At 39.7% G+C, this 24,653-nt stretch overlaps 2 protein-coding genes across 2 annotated transcripts in view; both read left to right on the top strand.

Annotated features, from left to right (window-relative positions):
• Window positions 1-18,234, top strand: part of LOC132871543 (tyrosine-protein kinase receptor UFO) — a 70,722-nt gene extending 52,488 nt beyond the window's left edge. The window contains exons 12-19 of the mRNA XM_060905788.1: window positions 2,173-2,264; window positions 9,518-9,613; window positions 9,694-9,771; window positions 9,911-10,003; window positions 11,403-11,524; window positions 14,244-14,513; window positions 14,989-15,125; window positions 15,228-18,234. Of these exons, the coding sequence (XP_060761771.1) occupies window positions 2,173-2,264; window positions 9,518-9,613; window positions 9,694-9,771; window positions 9,911-10,003; window positions 11,403-11,524; window positions 14,244-14,513; window positions 14,989-15,125; window positions 15,228-15,684 (1,345 nt within the window). The 3' untranslated portion in view covers window positions 15,685-18,234. The remainder of the gene's footprint in view (window positions 1-2,172; window positions 2,265-9,517; window positions 9,614-9,693; window positions 9,772-9,910; window positions 10,004-11,402; window positions 11,525-14,243; window positions 14,514-14,988; window positions 15,126-15,227) is intronic.
• A 190-nt stretch (window positions 18,235-18,424) lies between these two features.
• LOC132871982 (phospholipase A and acyltransferase 2-like) lies at window positions 18,425-23,355 on the top strand. Its single transcript, XM_060906634.1, has 4 exons — window positions 18,425-18,442; window positions 18,641-18,761; window positions 22,871-23,172; window positions 23,266-23,355. The coding sequence occupies exons 1-4, from the start codon at window positions 18,425-18,427 to the stop codon at window positions 23,353-23,355; spliced, it is 531 nt and encodes a 176-aa protein (XP_060762617.1).
• The last annotated feature ends 1,298 nt before the right edge of the window (window positions 23,356-24,653 follow it).

The raw sequence follows: 24,653 nt of genomic DNA, 5'->3' as shown, positions 1-24,653 counted from the left end.
GCCTTATATCGTGACTCGTATTGGCAACTAATTGCAATTAAATATTATACTTATCGGCCTATTCGGTTTTTAGCCATGTTGAATTTAGTTCGTTTGGTCCACGGCAGGCGTCGCTTATCCGCGCGATCTTCACGAGACTTGTGCGAGACTTGAAAATGTGAAGCGTCAGCCAGGTGCCATTTCCTCCATTTTGAAAACTGTTTTCCAAATGAAATATTGCACAAAAACGAGTTTAAATGACGATTACTGCCTACTTTTTTCAAACTTTCCTGATTGCTATCAAAACAAACAAAACTTCTGGCTTGATTATATCAGCATTTGAAAGAAGGCACGCGAGTCTTTTGACAACCCCTGTGTCTGAAATCACTCCCGACTCACTATATAGGGCGCTATATAGTGGGGACGCCATTTTGTAGTGCTGTCTGAAACCTTAGTGAGGATTATTTACACCCTATATAGTGCACTCAAAGTATCCCACAATGCATGACGAAAAGCAGTGTACAATGATGGTCACTAACCAAAGCAATATATCCTGTCACGCATTGCAGTCGCGCTGAAAGAAATCAAATTAAAAGCCTCAAATTTGATTTAATAAAAGGCAGCAGCAAAGAAGAAAGTATTCAGCCTTGATTTAAAAAAAACCTGAAAGATGCAGGTACTTTGTATTGATTAATGTGGGAAATATGCTCAATATAATATGGATTTATCAAAAAAAAATGCATCCATGTATTTATTATTTTGAAAACCCACCAGCTGCCTGATCTGGCACATTATAATTGTGTGATAGTAATGACGTAAATACCGTACCAGCACGACAGACTAGTGTCCGAAAGCGTTTTTTCATTTTACCAATGAGCTCGCTATATAGTCCTCTATATAGTAATTCCCTATATAGGGAGTAGTGAACGAGTGAGTGATTTCGGACACAGGGAATGTTGGCAGATGTCGGTCACTTTGATTTCCGCTGTATGTTTTACTTCCATCCTACAATGTCTCGCACAGGTCTAAACGAATCTCGTTTACGGCCATTGTTTTGACATATGGACTGATATATTCCATAGCATATTTCAAACACTCATAACTTGCTATAGCAGTGACAAAATAGCTATCAAAAATGCACTTCTATATTTAATAAAATGAGATAAATAGAATTTTGATAATAAAAATTTGCCTTCAGTTCCCCTTTAAACTACACAAACTAATCCTTCCATCCATTATCTGCAGCCACTTATCCTGTCCTACAGGGTCGCAGGCAAGCTGGAGCCTATCCCAGCTGACTACGGGCGAAAGGCGGGGTACACCCTGAACAAGTCGCCAGGTCATCACAGGGCTGACACATAGACATAGACAACCATTCACATCTAGGGTCAATTTAAAGCCACCAGTTAACCTAACCTGCATGCCTTTGGACTGTGGGGGAAACCGGAGCACCCGGAGGAAACCCACGTGGACACAGGGAGAACATGCAAACTCCACACAGAAAGGCCCTTGTCGGTTGCGGGGCTCAAACCCAGGACCTTCTTGCTGTGAGGCGACAGTGCTAACCACTACACCACCGTGCCACCCACAAACTAATCCATATTTGCGTAAAGTAGTTCATATTTCAGGTCAAAGTGGAACTATATTATTATACTTTCTACTACTATAGTCTTTTGGAGGTGAGACCTAAGGATCTGAATTATCAAACTAAAATAAGAAAGTGGGTCAAAGCACATTATAATGATGTGTTAGTTGTGCATTTCATGCATTCACTTTTTTTTTACAACTTTGTTAACATTTGTTGATTAGAATCACTTAATGTTAGAGAATGCAGAATTATCTAAAACAACATTACAGCATGATGTTTTGTTTGGGTTTATAGAGTACAGTAAGTGACACTAAACCAAATCGGTAAATCTGAGTGACATCGCTGATGAAATGTACAAAAAGATTTTGGATTACATTTGCGTTAGGTGTTACATTAGCCATGCAGCTTTAGTAAAATTAAACCAACATATATTGGACATCAAACGTGTCTCGGGACTTATAGAGTATATTCAAGATTTTTCCTTTCCTTTCATACAATTTTTTAAATAATTTGACATTTTCATACTCAATATTTTCATGCTAAAGCTTGAGATTGAACAGGATTTTCTAACGATACATTGCTGTATTTAAATTTCTTGTTCTTAGTGAGGCATTTGAGCCCATGATGGAGAGTGGAGAGCTGGTGGTTCGGTATCGAGCTCGTCGCACCTACAGCCGCCGCACCAACGAAGCCACATGTGAGTCTAATTCCATCTTGCACTTTAATCTGAATTGAAAACCTAGTTAAAGACCAAAACACAACACAGAAATGACAAATTGACTACTTTCACATTACCCATAATGCTTTGTGCTTTTGGGGGTAACCAAAAATATAAACAAACTAAAACAACACGGCGTCGCACACTGACAGTAATCTTTCGAATTTAAATCTCCCTGAAACATTCAAAGTGTCAAAACTAATTAAACCAAAGCTTAAAGAAATCTGCAAAGGCTTTTCTGTGGACTTCGAGAAATCAATCGGGAAAAAAGCACTTGTAAATATCGTATCGAACACTTTGTACTTTGGGTGACAGTGAGTCAGCAGCCTTCTTCATCTGTCAGCATTGGTGTTCCAACAATTACTGACCTGCACAAGTTAAAAGATTGGCAGAAGAGCTGAGAAAGAGCGACACTGATCAGAAGAATCCACAATGAAATCGTTTTTGCTGGGTGCTGGTTATGACGGGAAAGCCGTAAGAAAATACAAAACGCTTCGTGCATGAGAACACAAGCAAGGAATTCACTCAGTCAAGTAGGTACTGTAAACACAGCAGAACTGTCATATTTATTTTTTAAAGGGCGTATTCTGGACCAATTTAGTTTTTTTTATATGAAAGTATCTCCTTTTATACACTCATCCAGAAGGGTAATTTTGCACAAGGCCATCTGTCTACAGCAGAAAAAAATAAAATAACAAAACGCGTCTGGAAAAGTCCCAAGGGAGTCTGGAGCCAGATTCGTGACGTTACCTGCGGAAGCGCCAGCAGGCTGCGCGAGCTTGTGCAGTTTCAGTGCACAGCCTGTGTAGACCAAGCGCTCCCATTTCTCTCTCATTGTCCGGTCTTTTGGGAAACGATGAGTACTAATCCCATCATGATTAGTGTTGCTACACCCTCCTACGATACATCTATTAACCATTTTAATAATTACGCAATAACATTGAAGAAATTTGCAGAAAACCACCAGGTCGTTTTCTCATAAACAAACCAGCGCTGACGTAGGATTCAGAAGGAGGCGTCCAGCACGTGACATCATGAAAATCAGTGTTTGCTGGGAAATCCAAATGCCAGGTTTTTTCAGAGGCGGACCAGTTCGCCTCAAATGGTTTGATTTCAACTGAATTTTTCTGGTATTGCACAAGGTAAAAAAAAATTGCACAAAATGCAAAATGTGACAGATATTTGACCAAAGTTTAATATAAAATAGGAGAATTACATTGATCTTGCTCCTGAATTTACCCGTGATATGCACTTTAAGTTGATTTTGATTTCCTTCACTCTGCTTTGAGCTCATATGCTCCCAGATTGCGACAATCTTTGGTCTGTTAGAGGAAGCTGTTAGAACTACAGGATCAAATTCAATCTCCCTACAGAAACACTAAAAGAGGAAGTACATGTAAGCTTACTGACACTGCATCGTTTGCGGTTTGTTTTGGGAGTTGATCCTTCATAATGTTGTCCTTTTCAGTTCTTTGACTTGTCCTAGTTTTTCAGTTTTCGCACTTTTTATGACTAAACACAAAGACAGAAGGGTTGTCGGCTTCATGACTTGGATCATCAGACTTTACTGCACCACTGAAGTGTGTGGAACACAGTCACGTGTTGTCTGTTGGTGTAAAGTTTTGACGGCAAATTCTGTCTAACCCACGCTTTTCAACACTTAGCTTCTTTAGGTATTCTATAAAACTTTAAATCAGGAAAAGTCGTTTTTCCCCCCATGTGAATTCAAAGAAATGACTGAGGTTATCTGACTTAGTAAACAACTATAGTGCCTGGTTACCCCTCAAGGCGCAAAGCATTATGGGTATGTGAAAGTAGAGAATAAGACCTCTGACTTTGACTTCTCCATGATATCAGCATCTGCTGATGTAGTATGTCGAGTGTACTCCACAGTTCTCCCGACTGTCAGTGCTTTGCTTGAACCCACGAGCGAGATTACAATCTCTCAGCATGTCCGAACATGACGGAAACTGAACCCATGAAACTCATCAGTGTTCTCTGCAGCACTGTTAGAGTCTTGACCCCCATACTTAAGGTGTATGGTTTCTGCCTTGCAGTAATTTTGGAAAATGTGAACATGGAATCCTGGAATGCTTTTTTTTTTCCGAAAATTGTCAATAGCCTCAAGCTTGAAAGATGCTCAGAGGTTGGTACTGCAGTGATTTTGGGTTTATACTAAGTTCAAAAATACTTTTATCTAATTGCATTAAATAGCAAAGTTCATTCTATTAGATCTGATTCTATTACAATTAGAAAGTATAACAAATACATATTAGTAGTAGTAGTAAGCCCTGTGATGACCTGGCGACTTGTCCAGGGTGTACCCCGCCTTTCGCCTGTAGTCAGCTGGGATAGGCTCCAGCTTGCCTGCGACCCTGTAGAACAGAATAAAGTGGCTAGAGATAATGAGATGAGATTAGTAGTAGTAGTAGTAGTAGTAGTTAAAGTCTGGAAAGGCTTTTTTTTTTTACAGTACACAGTACAGTATGTTTTAGGTATTAAAAGACAGTTTAACTAGCCATTAAACAGGTAAGTATGATGTATAAAATCCAAATAACTGGTTAATTGTTTTGCTGTTTGAAAAAAAAAAACCCGAAATAAATACCAGCATAGGTAAATTAAACTTTACTGAAATTTCTAAAATGTTCTCTATATTAAGATGATGAGGATATTGGAAAATTGGAAAATGATTTAAAGTACCAAGGTTGTAAGAACAGTGGTGTAGTGGTTAGCATGGTCACCTCACAGCAAGAAGGTTCTGGGTTTGAGTCCAGTGGCTGACAGCTTGTCTGTGACCCTGTAGAACAGGATAAGTGGCTACAGATGATGGATGGATGGATATCTGTTGTTACCCAAATGAGGATGGGTTCCCTTTTGAGCCTGGTTCCTTTCAAGGTTGCTTCCTCATGTTATCTGAAGGAGTTTTTCCTTGCCACCGTCGCCACAGGCTTGCTCATTGGGGAAAAATTAGGGATAAAATTAGTTTTTAATTTTCTGTAAAGTTGCTTTGCGACAATGTCTGTTGTTAAAAGCGCTATACAAATAAACTTGACTTGACTAGTTTAGGTTTCTGTTGATATTTTTCTGGCTCAGAAATGAACTCTGCCCCCAATTGAAACAAAGCTGATCAGTCCTTCATCTTTCAAGGCAACTTGTGAAATATGGCTCCATTCAACTAAAACGTATCTCGGAATTTCTGAACTCCAACTAGGAAAAATCAAAGAACATGTCCTCTATTCATCATCAGCATGGCTGCTTACAACACATACGTATAGTAAACAAAGTTACTTTTAAATGAGTTATTGTTCCTCGGTGTACAAGAAGTTTTTTTGGTTTTTTTTTTAGATGTGTCAACATGCAGACATATTTGCTAACCTTATAGCATTTACAATACAGTTTGAGATTTGAGGAGGTAAACATCCATCCCTCATCACATCCCTTATCAGGTGGACAGCCTGTTGCGAACAAAACAAACATGCAGGCATCCATGGAAGTCAAAAATAATGTAATTCCAAGTTCTGACTTTTCACTTCCAGGTTAATTCGAATGCATATTATATGTAGCTTGAACTGAAGGGTGGGGTCAGCTAGCAGAAAGAGAAATCATTGCTTGTAAACATTACAAACTTTTTCTGTTAAAATGGCTTCAGTTTTAGGAAAAACACTTATTAAATATAAATCTTTTCCTCAGTGTGGAAATGTATACTTAGCATGAATACACACTTGTATCCTCTCAAGAATGGACACACACACACACACACACACACACACACACACGAGTTGGCATCACATTTCAGTGTCAATGCATGCTCTACTTCAGACAGTGCTTCTTTTCTTTTCTTTTCTTTTTACTCTCGCTGCTGAGTCTCAACTTGCCTTTGTGACAAAGTGGCTGAGAGAAAAAGTCCGAATGCTGGCACCATTACAGTTCGAGAAGAAACTCAGAAAACAATGACGAGAGAAAGGTATTGGACTATATTCTGTCGAGTTATTCACCAGTTTAGCCACCTGCTCATGTGTACAAGTGTGTGTTCACACCAGAACAAACATGCACTTGCTCTCAGCATGTGGGAACATGTTCAAGGACTGAGCACATACTTCCGTGCACGCCATGGGGTTTATGGTGCGCTCACAGCTGCAGGAAAACACTAGTGATCACCACATACACATACACACCAGATGTGCTCCAGGACAACCTTTTAGGAAGATAGAACAAGATGAATTATGGGCCATGGGTTCTTTTCATGCCAAATAACTGTACTAGTCCATGCATAAAGCTGCTTGAGGAATCTTCTTCTACTGTTTGAACTTTTGAGTCATTTTAGATTCATAAATAATGAATAAATCAACAATTACTTTGATATTTACTCTTATGCTAAAATAATATTTTGTTATTTCTCATCTATTAAAACATGTCATTAGTTTTTTGGTTTTTGTTTTTTTTCCTTTCAGTAGTAGTAGTATACCGAATGGGGAATTTTGACCCTAAATAACTTTATCTAGCTGATCTGGATAAGCTCATGCTGCCTTCACATGCTCACTGAATGCTCTTTCATTCAACATTAGCTAGGTAACCTGATTTATGTCACTATCCACCGAACAACGCTGAGAAAATAATGTAAAAATGTAGACAGTTCAACCAGCATTTAGTATGTAACTGTGGCTATGACCTCATCAGAGACTAAATGTAAAATGAGATCTAAACTATCCCAGCATTAAACCCCATTTTCCTCCACCATGATGATCAGGATACAGAACTGCAAAGCTCCCAGTTACAATCATGGCATGAAGGGTCATTCATGTGGAACTTTTCGTTTATGATGCTGCCTTCGAGTGCTAACACTTCAAGTGCTTATTGTATGTTTACAATAATTCTGTTAGCGCTTGAAGGTAGCATCACTGTATTTCAAGGCCATGTGACAGTGCTTGTATTGAAGAAATACACCGATCAGCCATAATATTAAAACCACTGACAGGTGAAGTGAATAACACTGATTATCTCATTACAATGGCACCAGTCAAGGGGTGGGATATATTAGGCAGCAAGAGAACAGTCAGTTCTTGAAGTTGATGTGTTGGAAGCAGGAAAAATGGGCAAACGTAAGGATTTGAGCAACTTTGACAAGGGCCAAATTGTGATGGCTAGATGACCGGGTCTGAACATCTCCAAAATGACACATCTTGTGGGGTGTTCCTGGTATACAGTGGTTAGTACTGACCAAAAGTGGTCCAAGGAAGAACAACCGGTGAACCGGCAACAGGATCATGGGTGTTGAAGGTTCATTGATTCACATGGGGCATGAAGGCTAGCCCATATGGTCTAATCCCACAGAAGAGCTACCGTAGCACAAACTACTGACAAAGTTAATGCTGACACCTTTCTGTTTTAGCCAGCATTAACGTTTTAGCAGTTTGTGCTACAGTAGCTCTTCTGTGGGATTGGACCAGATGGGCTAGCCTTCATGACCCATGTGAATCAATGAGCCTTGGCCAAACTTCAATAATTATTGATTTTCAAGAATATTTTATTTCCAGTATAAGGTGGAAGTTCAGGTAAATGGCATTGTTTTTTTCAATGTTTTCTATCAATGGTATAAGATCCATCCATTATCCGTAACCGCTCATCCTGTGCAGGGTCGCAGGCAAGCTGGAGCCTATCCCAGCTGACTATGGGTGAGATGTGGGGTACACCCTGGACAAGTCACCAGGTCATCACAGGGCTGACACATACGACCATTCACACTCACAGTCCCACCTATGGTCAATTTAGAGCCACCAATTATCCTAACCTGCATGTCTTTGGACTGTGAGGGAAACCCACACAAACATGGGGAGAACATGCAAACTCCACACAGAAAGTGGGTGGGTGGGCTCAAACCCAGAACCTTCTTTCTATGAGGCGACAGTGCTGTACGCTACACCACCATGCCACCCTAAGACCTGAAGTGACTTTTAATTAATAGTAATTAAAAAAAGCAATGAATTAGGTGTGTCAAAACCTTTGATTGATCCTGTTATCAAAGTCTTCAGGACTATCAGGGTTTCATTTCATGGTAGCAAAAAAATCTGCATTTTTTTTCTATTATTAACCTCAAGAAAGGGAAAAGGAGAGTGGTGAGGGATTAAAACCAGGAATGAACTTGTCTTGTGGATGTTCCATACCATTCGAAGTAACTATGAATGAATAAACAGTCTGGCGTGTCATTCTGTGTTCTTCTCTACTGTGGTATAAGAGGCAGAACACCTGGGTCAAGTGAAAGGAAGACATGTGGGTCAATAAGTAAGGAATAAAATCAGGAATAAAACATTTTATTCCATGCTGCAGTGGTAACTGCTGCAAGGCAACACACCACCCTGTCATTAATTGTTTTCCTTAAGCAGTCATTGTGCTTTATTTTCTTCCAAATTCCCCACTCCTTATTTTTCAGCACATTTGACCTTCATAACTAATTCAATTGGCCAAAGCTAGTGGACTGACTCCGACTCTCTGCCATCACTTGTTTTTGTGTGAAGCTGAAGGTTTCAGTGAAGTGTGACGTAATGCTTTATCAGAGGAAATAGACAGGGAAAAATGAACTCAGGCTTTTGTGTAAGATAGAGCACATGTTTTATTTTTCTTGCTTCTAGTGAGTGGGAGCGTATGTGTGTGTGTGAGACAATCACATTCTGGCAAAATTCCCTGGCAGTTAACTCCCTTCCACTTTTCTCTCTTGTGGGAATGTTTAAAGAAAGACCAGACTTTTCCAGGTTCGTGTAGTCGTATTATGTTTGAGATAAGCAGCAGAGGGATTTCTCATCTTCTACCAACTGTATAACGCTTCAAGTCCTCTCCAGGATTCACTACAACTGACCCGGGTTGTTTTTTGATACAGTAATGACTATGAATAAATCTGATATGATTGTTTATCATCTCTGCCAGTAAAATCAGAATTGTTTCAAGGCGTAGTGCCTGAGCACTGATATTCTTGGCACACACTAGGCACGAAACCTTCAGTTAATTGGTGCATTGGAAATTTTAGCGTTTAGCTAGAATTTATCATAATGAGTGCCAGTTGTTGAGAAAAACCCACATTTGGTACAATGTAGCATGTATGTGCACGTCGCCTGTTGGAAGTTAGTCAATCTGAAATCTGCGAACTAACCAACTGTTGTCTATTTTCTGGGATTTAAAAAAAAAAAAAGCGAGTTCAAGTCTGTACAAAGCCAGTCATCAGTGTGTGTTTCTCTCTGCAGTGAACTCGCTGGGCATCAGTGACGAACTCAAACAGAAGCTGCAAGACGTAATGGTGGACAGACACAAACTAACGCTGGGAAAAACACTCGGAGAGGGTGAGCATGGCTTCATATCCAGCAGTTTTAATTATACTCCTGACATGTGAAATAATGTGTGTGTTTGTGTTTGTGTGCAGGTGAGTTTGGCTCGGTTATGGAAGGCCTGCTGACTCAAGAGGATTCAGTTCTTAAAGTAGCAGTCAAGACGATGAAGAGTGAGTTTTTGGGACTTTGGGACACATGAATCAAATAAAAAAAATTAATCAAATCCTCATGGGTAGTTCATTCATGCGCTATTCATACTATCTTCTTTGAAAGTAAGCTATTCTTTTTTTGTTTGGGTTTTTTTTTCAGTTGCTATTTGTACACGCACTGAGATGGAGGACTTTCTGAGAGAAGCAGCCTGTATGAAGGAGTTTGATCATCAGAATGTCATGAGGCTTCTAGGTAAGAAAACAAACAAATGTACCATCTTTCTACCAACGAACTGGATCTAACTGATTCACTGCTGTAAATAATGAAGCATCAAAACAAAACAATGATGCATTGCTGCTGTTACCATCCTGAAGTTGATTATTGACCTATAAGAGCGTATTAGAAGGTATTTTATTCCTATTTTACTACAATACCATATTATTAAAAGTAGACAGCCTTTCGATTTCATAAAAACGGTGAAATTTAGTCCCCTCTGAAATTTGGTCGTTGTGATATGTTTATTTCTGTAACATCTAAAAAAACAAACCCAGGCTATTCTGTGGCTGGGAAGTTATTTAATTTGAGGGGATTCCCTAGCAAATAATACACATGAAATCGCTCGCTTCACACAGTCAAGCAGACAGAGGAAGTTCGTGTGTGCATGTGCATGTGTACACTCACCTGAGTCGTCGTCTTCTTCATCTTTTGGGTTTTTACGGCAGCTGGCATCCAGTGTTGCATTACTGCCATCTACAGATTTACCTTTGACTGTGCACTGACAGTTCCATCATTCTGTTGCTAAACGAACAGCTGATCACACCGAGGTGCTCGCTGACTGCCGATATTTATTAGTTTGGTCCTGTGTTTCCTTTCCTTCGCAACATAACGTCTTTTCTTCTCACGTTCCGTTACTGTAGTCAGTCTTCCATGTTTCATTCACATCCTTCATTTTTCTCTCCTGTTTCAAATTTGTATCCCACAATTCCTGGCGCGAACGGGGAAAGCCCACCACGTGATGCATGATGTAGTATCTTGTATTGTGTCATGGTGAAGCAGGAAAAAATAACAGAGAATTTAGGGCCATGTGGCCTTAAATTCATTAATTGTTCTATTTAAAAAGAAGAAGAAGAAGAAGAAGAAGAAGAAGAAGATTGGAAGTCTGTGATTCGAATTCAGTAGATTTTGGTCCACTAAACAAAAATAATTGGGTGTTGGGGAAAATTATTTTTATGACCTACACTTGAAAAATCTGAAAGGCAGTCTAGCTTTAAAAAAAGGACACATCACTATTTATCTTTTTATAGTTGTATTTAATGTTGCAGAACATCTGTGCAGCAAGTTATCACTTACATCCTAGCAGCTATAAACAGTTGTCCCCTAACCAGACTCTCTCTCTCTCTCTCTCTCTAATTTAATAAGACACCAACACAGCTTGTCATTTTACAAAACGTCTCTCTCCTGACAAGTTTCCTGTGCTGGAAAATGTACTGACTGTATAGGAAACATAATAAACAAAGGTTACTGACTGTTGGAGGTACTGTGAGCAGTTACCAAAAAAGGCATACAAGTGAAATCTCTGTGTACGTGTGTGTGTGTGTGTGTGTGTGTGTGTGTGTGTGTGTGTGTGTGTGTGTGTGTGTGTGTGTTGCAGGAGTGTGTTTGCAGACTGTGGAGAGCGAGGGCTTTCCATCTCCTGTGGTGATTCTGCCCTACATGAAACATGGTGATCTGCACAGCTACCTTCTTTACTCAAGACTTGGAGACTCGCCTGTAGTGAGTGTCTATTTTTACAAAACGTATACATAGAACTATACAGCAAAAAAGAAAAAGTCATCCGTATTGTACTATTTGTACATATTGTGAATGCCATAATGATCAAAAATCTGGTTCTTCTAAAGGTTTCCTTCCTTCCTCATTAAGGCTCTAAAATACAACCCCAATTCCAAAAAAGTTGGGACAAAGTAAAAATTGTAAATAAAAACGGAATGCAATAATTTACAAATCTCAAAAACTGATATTGTATTCACAATAGAATATAGACAACATATCAAATGTTGAAAGTGAGACATTTTGAAATTTCATGCCAAATATTGGCTCATTTGAAATTTCATGACAGCAACACATCTCAAAAAAGTTGGGACAGGGGCAATAAGAGGCTGGAAAAGTTAAAGGTACAAAAAAGGAACAGCTGGAGGACCAAATTGCAACTCATTAGGTCAATTGGCAATAGGTCATTAACATGACTGGGTATAAAAAGAGCATCTTGGAGTGGCAGGGGCTCTCAGAAGTAAAGATGGGAAGAAGATCACCAATCCCCTTAATTCTGCGGTGACAAATAGTGGAGCAATATCAGAAAGGAGTTCGACAGTGTAAAATTGCAAAGAGTTTGAACATATCATCATCTACAGTGCATAATATCATCAAAAGATTCAGAGAATCTGGAAGAATCTCTGTGCGTGAGGGTCAAGGCCGGAAAACCATACTGGGTGCCCGTGATCTTTGGGTCCTTAGACGGCACTGCATCACATACAGGCATGCTTCTGTATTGGAAATCACAAAATGGGCTCAGGAATATTTCCAGAGAACATTATCTGTGAACACAATTCACCGTGCCATCCGCCGTTGCCAGCTAAAACTCTATAGTTCAAAGAAGAAGCCGTATCTAAACATGATCCAGAAGTGCAGACGTCTTCTCTGGGCCAAGACTCATTTAAAATGGTCTGTGGCAAAGTGGAAAACTGTTCTGTGGTCAGACGAATCAAAATTTGAAGTTCTTTATGGAAATCAGGGACGCCGTGTCATTCGGACTAAAGAGGAGAAGGACGACCCAAGTTGTTATCAGCGCTCAGTTCAGAAGCCTGCATCTCTGATGGTATGGGGTTGCATTAGTGTGTGTGGCATGGGCAGCTTACACATTTGGAAAAACACCATCAATGCTGAAAGGTATATCCAGGTTCTAGAGCAACATATGCTCCCATCCAGACGACGTCTCTTTCAGGGAAGACCTTGCATTTTCCAACATGACAATGCCAAACCACATACTGCATCAATTACAGCATCATGGCTGCGTAGAAGAAGGGTCCGGGTACTGAACTGGCCAGCCTGCAGTCCAGATCTTTCACCCATAGAAAATATTTGGCGCATCATAAAACGGAAGATACGACAAAAAAGACCTAAGACAGTTGAGCAACTAGAATCCTACATTAGACAAGAATGGGTTAACATTCCTATCCCTAAACTTGAGCAACTTGTCTCCTCAGTCCCCAGATGTTTACAGACTGTTGTAAAGAGAAAAGGGGATGTCTCACAGTGGTAAACATGGCCTTGTCCCAACTTTTTTGAGATGTGTTGTTGTCATGAAATTTAAAATCACCTAATTTTTCTCTTTAAATGATACATTTTCTCAGTTTAAACATTTGATATGTCATCTATGTTCTATTCTGAATAAAATATTGAATTTTGAAACTTCCACATCATTGCATTACGTTTTTATTTACAATTTGTACTTTGTCCCAACTTTTTTGGAATCGGGGTTGTATGATCCAGATATCCAGATATAAAGCTGCTTTAGGAAAATCTCTATTGTTAAAATCTCTATATAAATAATAAATAAATGAATCTTACTTCATCATCCCCCCCACACCATCACTCATTTTTCACTCCCTCACTTTTGCATTGTCAGATGTTTAGGTTCGTGCATTTCCAATATGTTTAATGTGACGTCGACTGAATTCATAGAATTTAATGGCTCGAAATCAGTGATTACATTCATGGCATTTAGCAGACGCTCTTATCCAGACATATACAACATACCCAGAGCTCTTATACAACATACCCAGAGCAGCCTGGGGAGCAATTGGGGCTCAGGTGCCTCACTCAAAGGCATTTCATCCATTCCTGCTGGTCAAGGGAATTGAACCGGCAACCTTTTGGTCCCAAAGCTGCTTCTCTAACCATTAGGGAAGCCATGATATCACAGGTTTTAAATATAAACATTGTTGTATTTCTCAGTTTTTTCATTACCAAGAATTCTTTTCCTTTAATTCTTTACCTCTTCAATAAAGAGCTACTATTCAACATTCAACATACAGTACACTGATATCATCTCACTGTAGTGTTTTTGTCCAAATTCCCAATGACACACTGATATCTTGTATACCACGCCTGTTAAAAAACAGACCCTAATGGATTACGACATTATTTTCTACATTCTTTTTGAATGTGCTCAATAACAATGAACTCATCAGAAACTGCTGGGACATGTTGTACTTAGTTTCAGATATGTGGTCAGCCACTGCACTGTGACGGTCAGCCACTGGACTGTGACTAACATGACAAGTCTATTGCTTTTAACTGACTAGAGAATGTACTTTACTGCCTCCTATGGACAGTAAAGGTTACAGCGTACTTTCATAGTGTTTCATGTCATTATAGTTACATTGCTGGAGAAATTTTTATCTTCAACTTTTGTTGATCTTTTTTTCCCTTGCAGTATCTACCATCTCAGATGTTGGTGAAGTTCATGACCGATATCGCTCGAGGAATGGAGTACCTGAGCAGCAAGAACTTCATCCATAGGGACTTGGCTGCACGTAACTGCATGTTAAACGAGAACATGAATGTGTGTGTTGCTGACTTCGGGCTCTCTAAGAAGATTTACAACGGTGATTACTACAGGCAGGGTCGCATCTCAAAAATGCCTGTCAAGTGGATTGCGATTGAAAGCCTGGCAGACAGAGTTTACACCACCAAGAGTGACGTGGTAAGGCAACCATGTGTGTAGTTAATTTTTAAAACGTTAAGTCAAAAGATATTTTTATAATATTTAGAAATATTTGTAAATCTACATATTTCAATGATCTTTTTAATCTTATGTTGCATTCCATTATTTTATATAGATTGTTAAATATAAAATAATTGATATACTATTTTAATATCTTACAAATATTTTAATATAAATCTTAACATTGTGATATTTTATATAAAATGTTATATTATTTTTTTAATTGTTTTTGTTCAAATTATTATTATTATTATTATTATTATTATTATTATTCAGTGGAATTTAAAAGACTGCGTGTTTAAAAAAGACAAACTTCACAATCCCAAAATTCAAACATATCATAAAGATGTTGAAATACATTAGATAAAAATAATATGGCATTTAAAAAAATCTAGATTTTTTTTTTTTTAATTCTTATAATCAAAGCCAATAAAGTGTGTGCATGTTTTATCAGTGGTCCTTTGGTGTGACGATGTGGGAAATCGCGACACGTGGTCAGACTCCGTACCCCGGCGTAGAGAACAGTGAGATTTATGACTACCTGAGACAAGGCAACCGCCTGAAACAGCCTCCGGACTGTCTAGACAGCATGTGAGTGTGTTTTTTTTTTTTTTTGACAAATATTTTAATAGGAGTTATACAGCTGTGGATATGTGCACATGTTTACATTATACTGTAATGTCCTTCCTACAGATACTCCTTGATGTTCTCCTGCTGGTTGCTCAGTCCGAAAGACCGGCCAAGCTTTGAGGTCTTGTGTTGCCAGCTTGAGAAAGCCCTGGATGAGCTTCCTGACCCACAGGACCCTGATGAGATCCTGTACGTCAACATGGAGGAGTCATCAGGAGAGCAGGGGGCCGTCGGAGGCCGGGAGCCCAACATTGCTGGTGGCATGTGCTCCCTGGGGCCATTAAAGGGCACAGAATCGGTGGCAACAGCAGAGATTCACCATCCAGGCCGCTACGTTATCTGCCCCCAGCACGAGGGTCAGCGTCTGCTCAATGCCGAGTCGATAGAAAGCCTGAATCTGACAGGCTCAACGCCGACTTTATTACTCCAACCCTCTGCTCGCTCAACCCCTGTGCCAACCTCTGAGATGAACATTTCTGAGGAGAGAGAGGGCCCAGGAGGCAAGAGGATAATGTGGTAGTGACACTTAAACTGGATGAGAGACAGTAGACATATACAGGTTGGAAAAGGATTCAGTTAAAGATTTGTCCTTTGTCCCATCATCCATAATTTGAACCTCTTCTGTTCGTGGAGGTACACACTTCCCCTGACATTCCATCAACAAATGCTTATTGTAGTATGTGTACCACATCCAGTGTTTCTTTGACTTCATCATGCTTGGAGTAAGCTTGGAGTGTAAATTAGATTTTGACATTTAACATCCTCCTTGTCAGCATTCTCCTGACTTTGCACATCCTTTCCACACAGTTCTAGTTTGATTGAGTGATTTCTGAATTTTAAACTTTTCCATTCATTCATCTAGCTTCAGTAACCAATTATTCTCATCAGGGTCACAGGGTCCAGAGTCTTTCCTGGGAACACTGGGAATGCACTCTGGATGATAGAACACAATGCACACACACACACACACCTACGGGCAATTTATTGTAGCGAATCCACCTAGATGCATGTTTCTGGGAGGTGGGAAGAAACCAGAGACCCTGGAGGAAACCCAAACAGAGGTGGCAGTGCTACCTTCTGCACCACTGTGCCACCCAAATACATGGCTAGCGATGTCATGAAGTAGGTGGAAGAGCCATTAGACCTCTTCCATCATTGTCAAGAATGTTGACGCTTCTGCAATATTCTGAGGCCCAGCTTGGCCTCATCACTGCAAAGTTGTACTGTATTTGTATAATTGACCCCAACCATTATAACCATTAACCGTAATGACTTGTAAGAGTCAATCTCAAGGTTGAAGTTTTTGACTTATGCAAGGACCATTTAAAAGAAAAATTCACATCAAGACTGCTGACACACAAACGTCTACCTGTTGAAAGCAAAAGCCATTCAAAAAAGCTAAATGGTGGCATTAACTATCATCAGAGAAGTTGACTCTGATAAGCTAACATAACACCGAGTTAAAGTACCACATGTGAATCAAGTATTAGGAGGTACTCAGGAGATACTAGCTCTCAAGCCATTTATTCATAATGTGGCATGAGAGCAGCTTTGCCAGCAGATCACTGCCAATCTGTCGAAGGGAATCAAACATCCTTCAGTTCATTTTAAGACTGCTTTGAGATTCCACTTGAGGTGTTTTTTACTGTATGTCTGTTCAGATCTCTTCAACCCAACATTTCCAAAGACATGAGCCAACTTGAAGCACTTCTGGCTTTCTATACAAGCCATCGACAGAAAATACCATGTACAAATTTGAAAAATGTCTTGTCAGCGATTTAGGAGAAAGCAAATGGTTGGAGAAAATAGTTATTATAAATCAGCTACATTTCTAAACCAGTCAAGATTTGTATATAGATTTGCTCTGAAGTTCAACAAAACCAAATCCTCGGTACAATTTTGAACACCATTTGAAGAAATTCTGGTCACTTTACCTGTCTACCTACCTGGCAGTAGAATAAAGGCATTATGAAACGAATACACACTTTATTCAAAAGGTACTGGAGTTTTCTTAACGTCATGTCCGAGACCAGTTTTATGGTTTCTGTAACAATGGTTAACATGGGGTGTTTCAAATAAGCCTAAATAGGGCACTAAGTAAGACATGAACGGTTAGGACGTAAACACCGGGCCAGGTACTGCCGTGGTTCAGCAGGACCTCGACTCAAGCACAGTATTATTTGTGTTTGTTATTGTTGTTTTGTATATATGAAATCATTGCACTAATCATTTCCAACACTTTTTTTGTGTGTGTTCTGCTTTTACACATATTGCGTTCGTTTGTTCATTGCTAGCAGAGTATGTTTGCAAGTCTATGTTAAAATGAGATCATATGAAAAATTGTGTCACTGATAGCATTGAAAATTGAAACACCAAATTTTAAAGGCTTGTTTGATTGTTTGCTTGTTTTTGTTTTTATGAAGTATAGCTCAGAAATCGAAGAATGCATGTTCAGTTTTCATGGACTTTTTGGTACATTTTCTCAAATATTCATAGGATGTCACAACAATTTTTAATATTTTTAAACCCATATTGAATTTGTCTGGAGATTAGGTCAAAATTCAAACTTGTCTGTTATCAGAACAAAGCTGGAAATCACAGTTAAAGTTTGTCTGGTTGCCTGAATTTACTTTAGATTATTTTTCAGTTTGGTTCATTATACAGGACAAGCCATCCACATGTCCTTAACTGTCCTAATCTTGATATTTGCATATATTCAAAGGACCCCCCCATTTTAATGAAACATATATTCTTCTGTACTGCATATTCAAGAACTTTTGCAAGATCAGTTTTCATAAAATATCATTTATGGTCAGTTATACAGTTTTTTTTTCCCTGCATACTTTGTTACAAAAAAATATTATATTCCATCCATATCCACATTCACATGTGAGCAACACACTTAAGAGTGCCTTGGAAAAGCCAGTATTTTGTCTTACGATAGTTCTTTAATATGTAGCATTCGACATTTACGTCTCAATAATATTAATGTTGCTGTTTTTGTTTTTGGTTTTTTTGTAAGATTTTGATACGCTTTTATATGAAATAAATGCTATCTGCACAATTCATACATCTGTGTCTTTGTTGGTTTGTAAGTCACAACATTCAGTATTACAGCAGCCAGTGCTGACGGTACTTTTTACAATCCATTTGCGTCACAATTCTGATTTATTACTATCAAAGGTCAAAGCTTGAACATTAGCTTCGTTTCGTACTTTCCTGTCAAGCTTATATACTCCACCTTAAAACGTAGAAGCAAAATGGCTTGTTCTGCTGAGGTAAGCCCTAAGCAGCCTTTTAATGTTTTAATCAGTTATCTACAAATCTTTTTAGGATTTTTTCTTTTTTTTAATATTACACTATTAATGTATTGGTACTTTATAGAATTTTCTAAATTTATCACAACCTGGCTGAGATGTTTGCCCTTTGAATTTTTTTTTATACCTATTCCTTTCCTGTGTATTTATTGCTAACAGATAAAGCACATTACTGATTGTGGGCAGCTTGGAGACTTAATTGAATTCTCATATCCCATTGGTTTTTCACATTGGGGAGTATATGAGAGAGATGGACACGTGGTGCATTTTGCAGTTGCAGGTAACAAGCAGTCCTTCACATGAGGCTACACAACTGGAATCTCTACTTCAGACTGGACTACACAGCAAGACTTACTACTTCAGACTGAACTCCATCACTGGACTTTACTTTAGACTAGACGACACAGCTGGATTCACTGTTTTAAACTTAACTAAACACTTCCACTCTTGTTTCAGCCTAGATGACACCACTGTACTCTACTACATTCTGGACTACACCACTAGATTCATAATCTCAGACTGGAATTGTTTGTTTGTTTTGTTTTACCTTTATTTTACCAGGAAGTCCCATTGAGATTAAACAAAAAAAATATTTTACAAGATTGACCTGGCCAAGATAGTGGTCATTCAAACTTATAAAAATACAGCATATACAATATAATCTACAAAATCCACAACCTCGTCTTCTTCTGCTTATCCGGGACCGGGTCGCGGAGGCAGCAGTCTAAGCATGGAAGCCCAAACTTCCCTTTCCCCAGATACCTCAGCCAGCTCCTCGGGAAGAACACCGAGGCGTTCCCAGGCCAGCCAAGAGACATAGTCCCTCCAGCGTGTCCTGGGTCTTCCCCGGGGCCTCCTCCCGGGGGGACATGCCTGGAACACCTCCCCAGGGAGGCGTCCAGGAGGCATCCAAAAAAGATGCCCGAGCCACCTCAGCTGATTCCTCTCGATGTGGAGGAGCAGCGGCTCTACTCCACAACCTATTTGAACTAAATGGCCTCTCAAAAAACAATAAGTCTCATTCTCTGCATTCTTTATGATGCTCTTAAATTTATCAAGGGATATGAATGTATCCAATTTTAGATCTTTCAGCAGATTTTTCCATGCACCACCCTACCCCAATTTACACCACTAGAACCACCACTAGTGGACTGAGCCATGAAATTCACTTCAGACTAGCCTACACCACTGTACTCTACAACAAACTGGACGATACAACTATACTCTACTATGGAGTGGACTAAGCCACTACACTCTACCTCAGACTAGACTCCACCATTGTTCTCTACCTCAGACTGGACTACACCACTGCACTTGACCTCAGACTGGACTACACCACTGCACTCGACCTCAGACTGTTCTACACCACTGTACTCTACCTGAGACTGGACTCCACCATTGCACTCTACCTCAGACTGGACAAAACCACTGTACTCTACCTCAGACTGGGCTACACCACTGCACTTGACCTCAGATTGGACTACACCACTGCACTCGACCTTAGACCGGACTGGACTCCACCACTGTCCTCTACCTCAGACTGGACTAAACCACTGTACTCTACCTCAGATTGGACTACATCACTGCACTTGACCTCAGATTGGACTAAACCACTACACTCAACCTCAGATTGGACTCCACCACTGCACTATACGTTAGACTGGACTCCACCACTGCACTCTACCTCAGATTGGACTAAACCACTGCATTCTACCTCAGACTGAACTAAATCACTGTCCTCTACCTGAGACTGGACTCCACCATTGCACTTTACCTCAGACTGGACTAAACCACTGTACTCTACCTCAGACTGGACTACACCACTGTACTCTACCTCAGACTGGAGTATACAATGGCACTCGACCTCAGACTGGACTCCACCACTGCACTCAACCTCAGATTGGACTAAACCACTGCACTCGACCTCAGACTAGACTCCACTATTGCACTCTACCTCAGACTGGAATAAACCACTGTACTAAACTTCAGATTGGACTACACTACTGTACTCAACCTCAGATTGGACTACACCATTGTACTCTACCTCAGACTGGACTAAACCACTGTACTGTACCTCAGACTGGACTCCACCACTGCACTTTACCTCAGACTGGACTACATAACTGTACTCTACCTCAGATTGAACTACATCACTGCACTCTATATCAGACTAGACTATGCCACTGAAATCACATACACAGTATACACTGAACATACCGTACATATAAACACTTGATAATGATTCAGGTCGTTCCTTTGTTACTTGTTTGTTACCCATTGTCTATCTTTGTATTTCCCCCATCTAAGAAATATCTGCTCAGCCATGGTCTTATAGTGGTTCAATAACCTCCTTTTCAAAATATTTCAAAACACTAAAAATATTTGAATTTTCAAGTGTTTATTTGCCAGAACTATTTAGGTTCTGTGTAGCCAAACCACCCCACATGACAATAGACTGATAATAGAGGTTAAAGAAAGGAAATTGCTTTTAATAATATTGTTCTAATTTGAGGAGGCAAGGTGGCACAGGGTCCTTGGTCAAAAACCTAAATGGCACTCCTGTTAGTAAAGAACAGGCATTTGAAGAAATCACAGCAAGCACAGGCTCACTGAAACCAGGTAGTTAAAATTGGAAAAACACCACCTAGCCTTTTTCCAATATTCAACTGTCCTGTGTTTCAGTGTGAAGTTTTCCTAAAATAACCAAATTCATAAATACTTCTTCAAGGATAATAGAGTGGTGCATTGAGTAGTGTTGTCCCCTCACAGCTCCAGGGTCTAAAGTTCAATCCTGTGCTCAGGCTGTTGTCTGTGTGGTGTCCTCCAGTTTCCTCCGACAGCCCAAAATCATGGCAGTAGTTGGACTGGCTATGCCAAATTCCCCAGGGATAAATACATGTGTGGGTCCGCCTCATGTCCAGTGTCCCTGTGTTAGGCTCCAGATCCACCACAACCCTAACTGAGTTAAAGTGGTTGCTGAGGATGAATGAAAGAATGCCTTAAATTGAGCAAGAGTATTTCCACGGTTTTTTTATTATTATTGTTTAAATCGATATATATACACACTACCGTTCAAAAGTTTGGGGTCACTTTGAAATGTCCTTATTTTTGAAAGAAAAGCACTGTTCTTTTCAATGAAGATCACTTTAAACTAATCAGAAATCCACTCTATACATTGCTAATGTGCTAAATGACTATTCTAGCTGCAAATGTCTGGTTTTTGGTGCAATATCTCCATAGGTGTATAGAGGCCCATTTCCAGCAACTCTCACTCCAGTGTTCTAATGGTACAATGTGTTTGCTCATTGCCTCAGAAGGCTAATGGATGATTAGAAAACCCTTGTACAATCATGTTAGCACAGCTGAAAACAGTTGAGCTCTTTAGAGAAGCTATAAAACTGACCTTCCTTTGAGCAGATTGAGTTTCTGGAGCATCACATTTGTGGGGTCGATTAAATGCTCAAAATGGCCAGAAAAATGTCTTGACTATATTTTCTATTCATTTTACAACTTATGGTGGGAAATAAAAGTGTGACTTTTCATGGAAAACACAAAATTGTCTGGGTGACCCCAAACTTTTGAACGGTAGTGTAGTACTTATTTCTTGTTCTGTAAGTGTTACAAAACATAGTGTAGATGATGCACACTTCCATGTCCTGAAGGGAAGTGAATAATGCTTTTTATTCTATCCACATTCACTGGCTACTCTACTACTAGGCTATCAGCTCATATACCATGAGTAGAGAAACACAAAATGGCAGAGTGTGTTGCTGAATCAACCAAGGATGAAATAAAAACTCTACTCGAAAACAAAACCCCAAAAAATTATCAAGTATTTAAAAGAAACAGAAAGAGCTAAAAGAGTATAGTTGGTCCCCCCCCCCCCCCACACACACACACACACACGCACACAAATATCGCCTGTTCCATACTCCAGCCCAGTCAGTGGTGGTATTGCACCTTTAAGTTGGTTTGCCAACTGCCAAAAATCCCTAAAGAAGAAGCAGCAGACCCCCAAAAATATGAAAAAGCAACAAAATATGGAATAAAAGTATTTGATATTATCTTTTTTTGTTTTTCAAGAATTATTATTATAGCATTTTTCACAAATTTTACCGGTTTGTTTACATTCTAAGCAGAAATTATTTTGTCGTACATTTTGTATAAAGTTTTTATTTAATGAATTTGCAAAAAATAAAAATGCTGTTTCTCAAAATCCAGTGAAAGTGGATAGAATAAAACAGTTATTCCACTCAATTTCATTGTACATGGCTTATAGCCAACTCAGCGCTACGCACTTCATCAGCCATCAGCTCATGTACAACTCGATTTCGTGGAATAACTGTTAAATATAAAACAAGGTCTAGATTGTCTGATGTATAATTTCAGATGAAAATGAACTGCAGAGGAGGTTTCGTGTGCACATATTACAGAAAGTGTTCCCCTTGTGTGGAAACATTCTTCTGGGACAAACTAAGATCCGGCGTGAGCACATCACTCATGTGCCCGTGCCCAAAGGAGCACATATCAAAATCAGCAACGACTGTCATCACTATCCAGTGTCCTCTGTCACAGATATGAGGATTAGATTGAATGCGTTACTGGGTGAAGTGTTTGACTACAACCTGTTATCTCAGAACTGTGAGCATTTTGCCACATTTGTGCGCTATGGAGTGGCTGTATGCAATCAGGTGGGATCCTCATAACAAGTAAAATCTTTTTTATAAGTGTTAAATATTTTGTCATATCTTTTGGAAAGTCATTTGTTTTTCTGTTACTCGCAGATACCACGACATAAAGACAAGGAGCAAAAGGAAGCAACACAGATATTCCAGGATATCATAGCTCAGAAATCTTTGAGCATGAAGTTTTGAATCCTATGCGGCACTGAACAAAACATTTTACAGTGCCGTGTATAAGTATTCACCCCCTTTTCAACATTTTGCAGTGTTAAAACTTAGAATTGAAACTTATTTCATTGACATTATATGAATCTATAGAAAATACAGTGCCTCCTAATAATGAGTCAATATAGTTTTTCTCAACATATTTTATTTTTTACTTGTACACAGGTGGACTCCATTCAACTGATGACATGACGTTTGATGAGAACTGTTTGCACCAGGACTAAATTAGGGGTATCCCAGTAGTGGGGGTGAATACTTACGCAATCACATCTTGGTCATCATTTTTGGTTTTTAAATGATTTTGCAAATTATATTGATTCTCAAGAGCGGCACGGTGGTGTAGTGGTTAGCGCTGTCGCCTCACAGCAAGAAGGTCCGGGTTCGAGCCCCGTGGCCGGCGAGGGCCTTTCTTTTTTGCATGTTCTCCCCATGTCTGCATGGGTTTCCTCTGGGTGCTCTGGTTTCCCCCACAGTCCAAAGGCATGCAGGTTAGGTTAACTGGTGGCTCTAAATTGACCATAGGTGTGAATGTGAGTGTGAATGGTTGTGTGTGTCTATGTGTCAGCCCTGTGATGACCTGGTGACTTGTCCAGGGTGTACCCCGCCTTTCGCCCGTAGTCAGCTGGGATAGGCTCCAGCTTGCCTGCGACCCTGTAGAACAGGATAAAGCGGCTACAGATAATGAGATGAGGTGAGATACTGATTCTCCTTTTGTACTTCAATATAAGAAATTATTATACACGCAAGACACTTTTTCGATGGAAAAAAACCCACGTATTCTACTCCCTTCTAGCGGGTTTCATTCATTTGGTTCGATAGCATGCAATATTGTTAGCATATCGCTTATCCTACGTGTATTACATCACTCTCCCCAATGGATAATGAGCGTTGAATATGGTTTACGATATTGCATGGTTGTCAAGACAATACGTCACATGTCAGAGTTGATGCAGATATCCAATGAGAAAGTTTTCTGCTGCGCATGCGCAGAAAGCATTTTTTTGTTCGCCGGGACGAACAAAGAATGCCCAGGAAAGACGCACTGAACACCTGAAAGGCTACCAAAACTCCATTAGATATTCTACACGCATATTTACAAGAGAAAAACATACCAACGGACATCGAAAAACTGGAAAAGAGATTGTGTATGTATTATAATAATAATAATAATAATAATAGGTGGCACGGTGGTGTAGTGGTTAGCGCTGTCGCCTCACAGCAAGAAGGTCCGGGTTCGAGCCCCGTGGCCGGCGAGGGCCGGGTTC

Source organism: Neoarius graeffei, chromosome 23 (genome assembly GCF_027579695.1).
Source record: "Neoarius graeffei isolate fNeoGra1 chromosome 23, fNeoGra1.pri, whole genome shotgun sequence".
Lineage (NCBI taxonomy): Eukaryota > Metazoa > Chordata > Actinopteri > Siluriformes > Ariidae > Neoarius > Neoarius graeffei.
The sequence above is the reverse complement of the archived record's forward strand: the minus strand, read 5'-3'. Positions and strand labels throughout refer to the sequence as shown.

Excerpts from the sequence above, each read along its gene's own strand:
- LOC132871982 (XM_060906634.1), top strand. Across the intron at positions 18,762-22,870 it reads GGTGCATTTTGCAGTTGCAG|ATGAAAATGAACTGCAGAGG; the intron begins GTAACAAGCAGT and ends GTATAATTTCAG. Across the intron at positions 23,173-23,265 it reads GAGTGGCTGTATGCAATCAG|ATACCACGACATAAAGACAA; the intron begins GTGGGATCCTCA and ends TGTTACTCGCAG.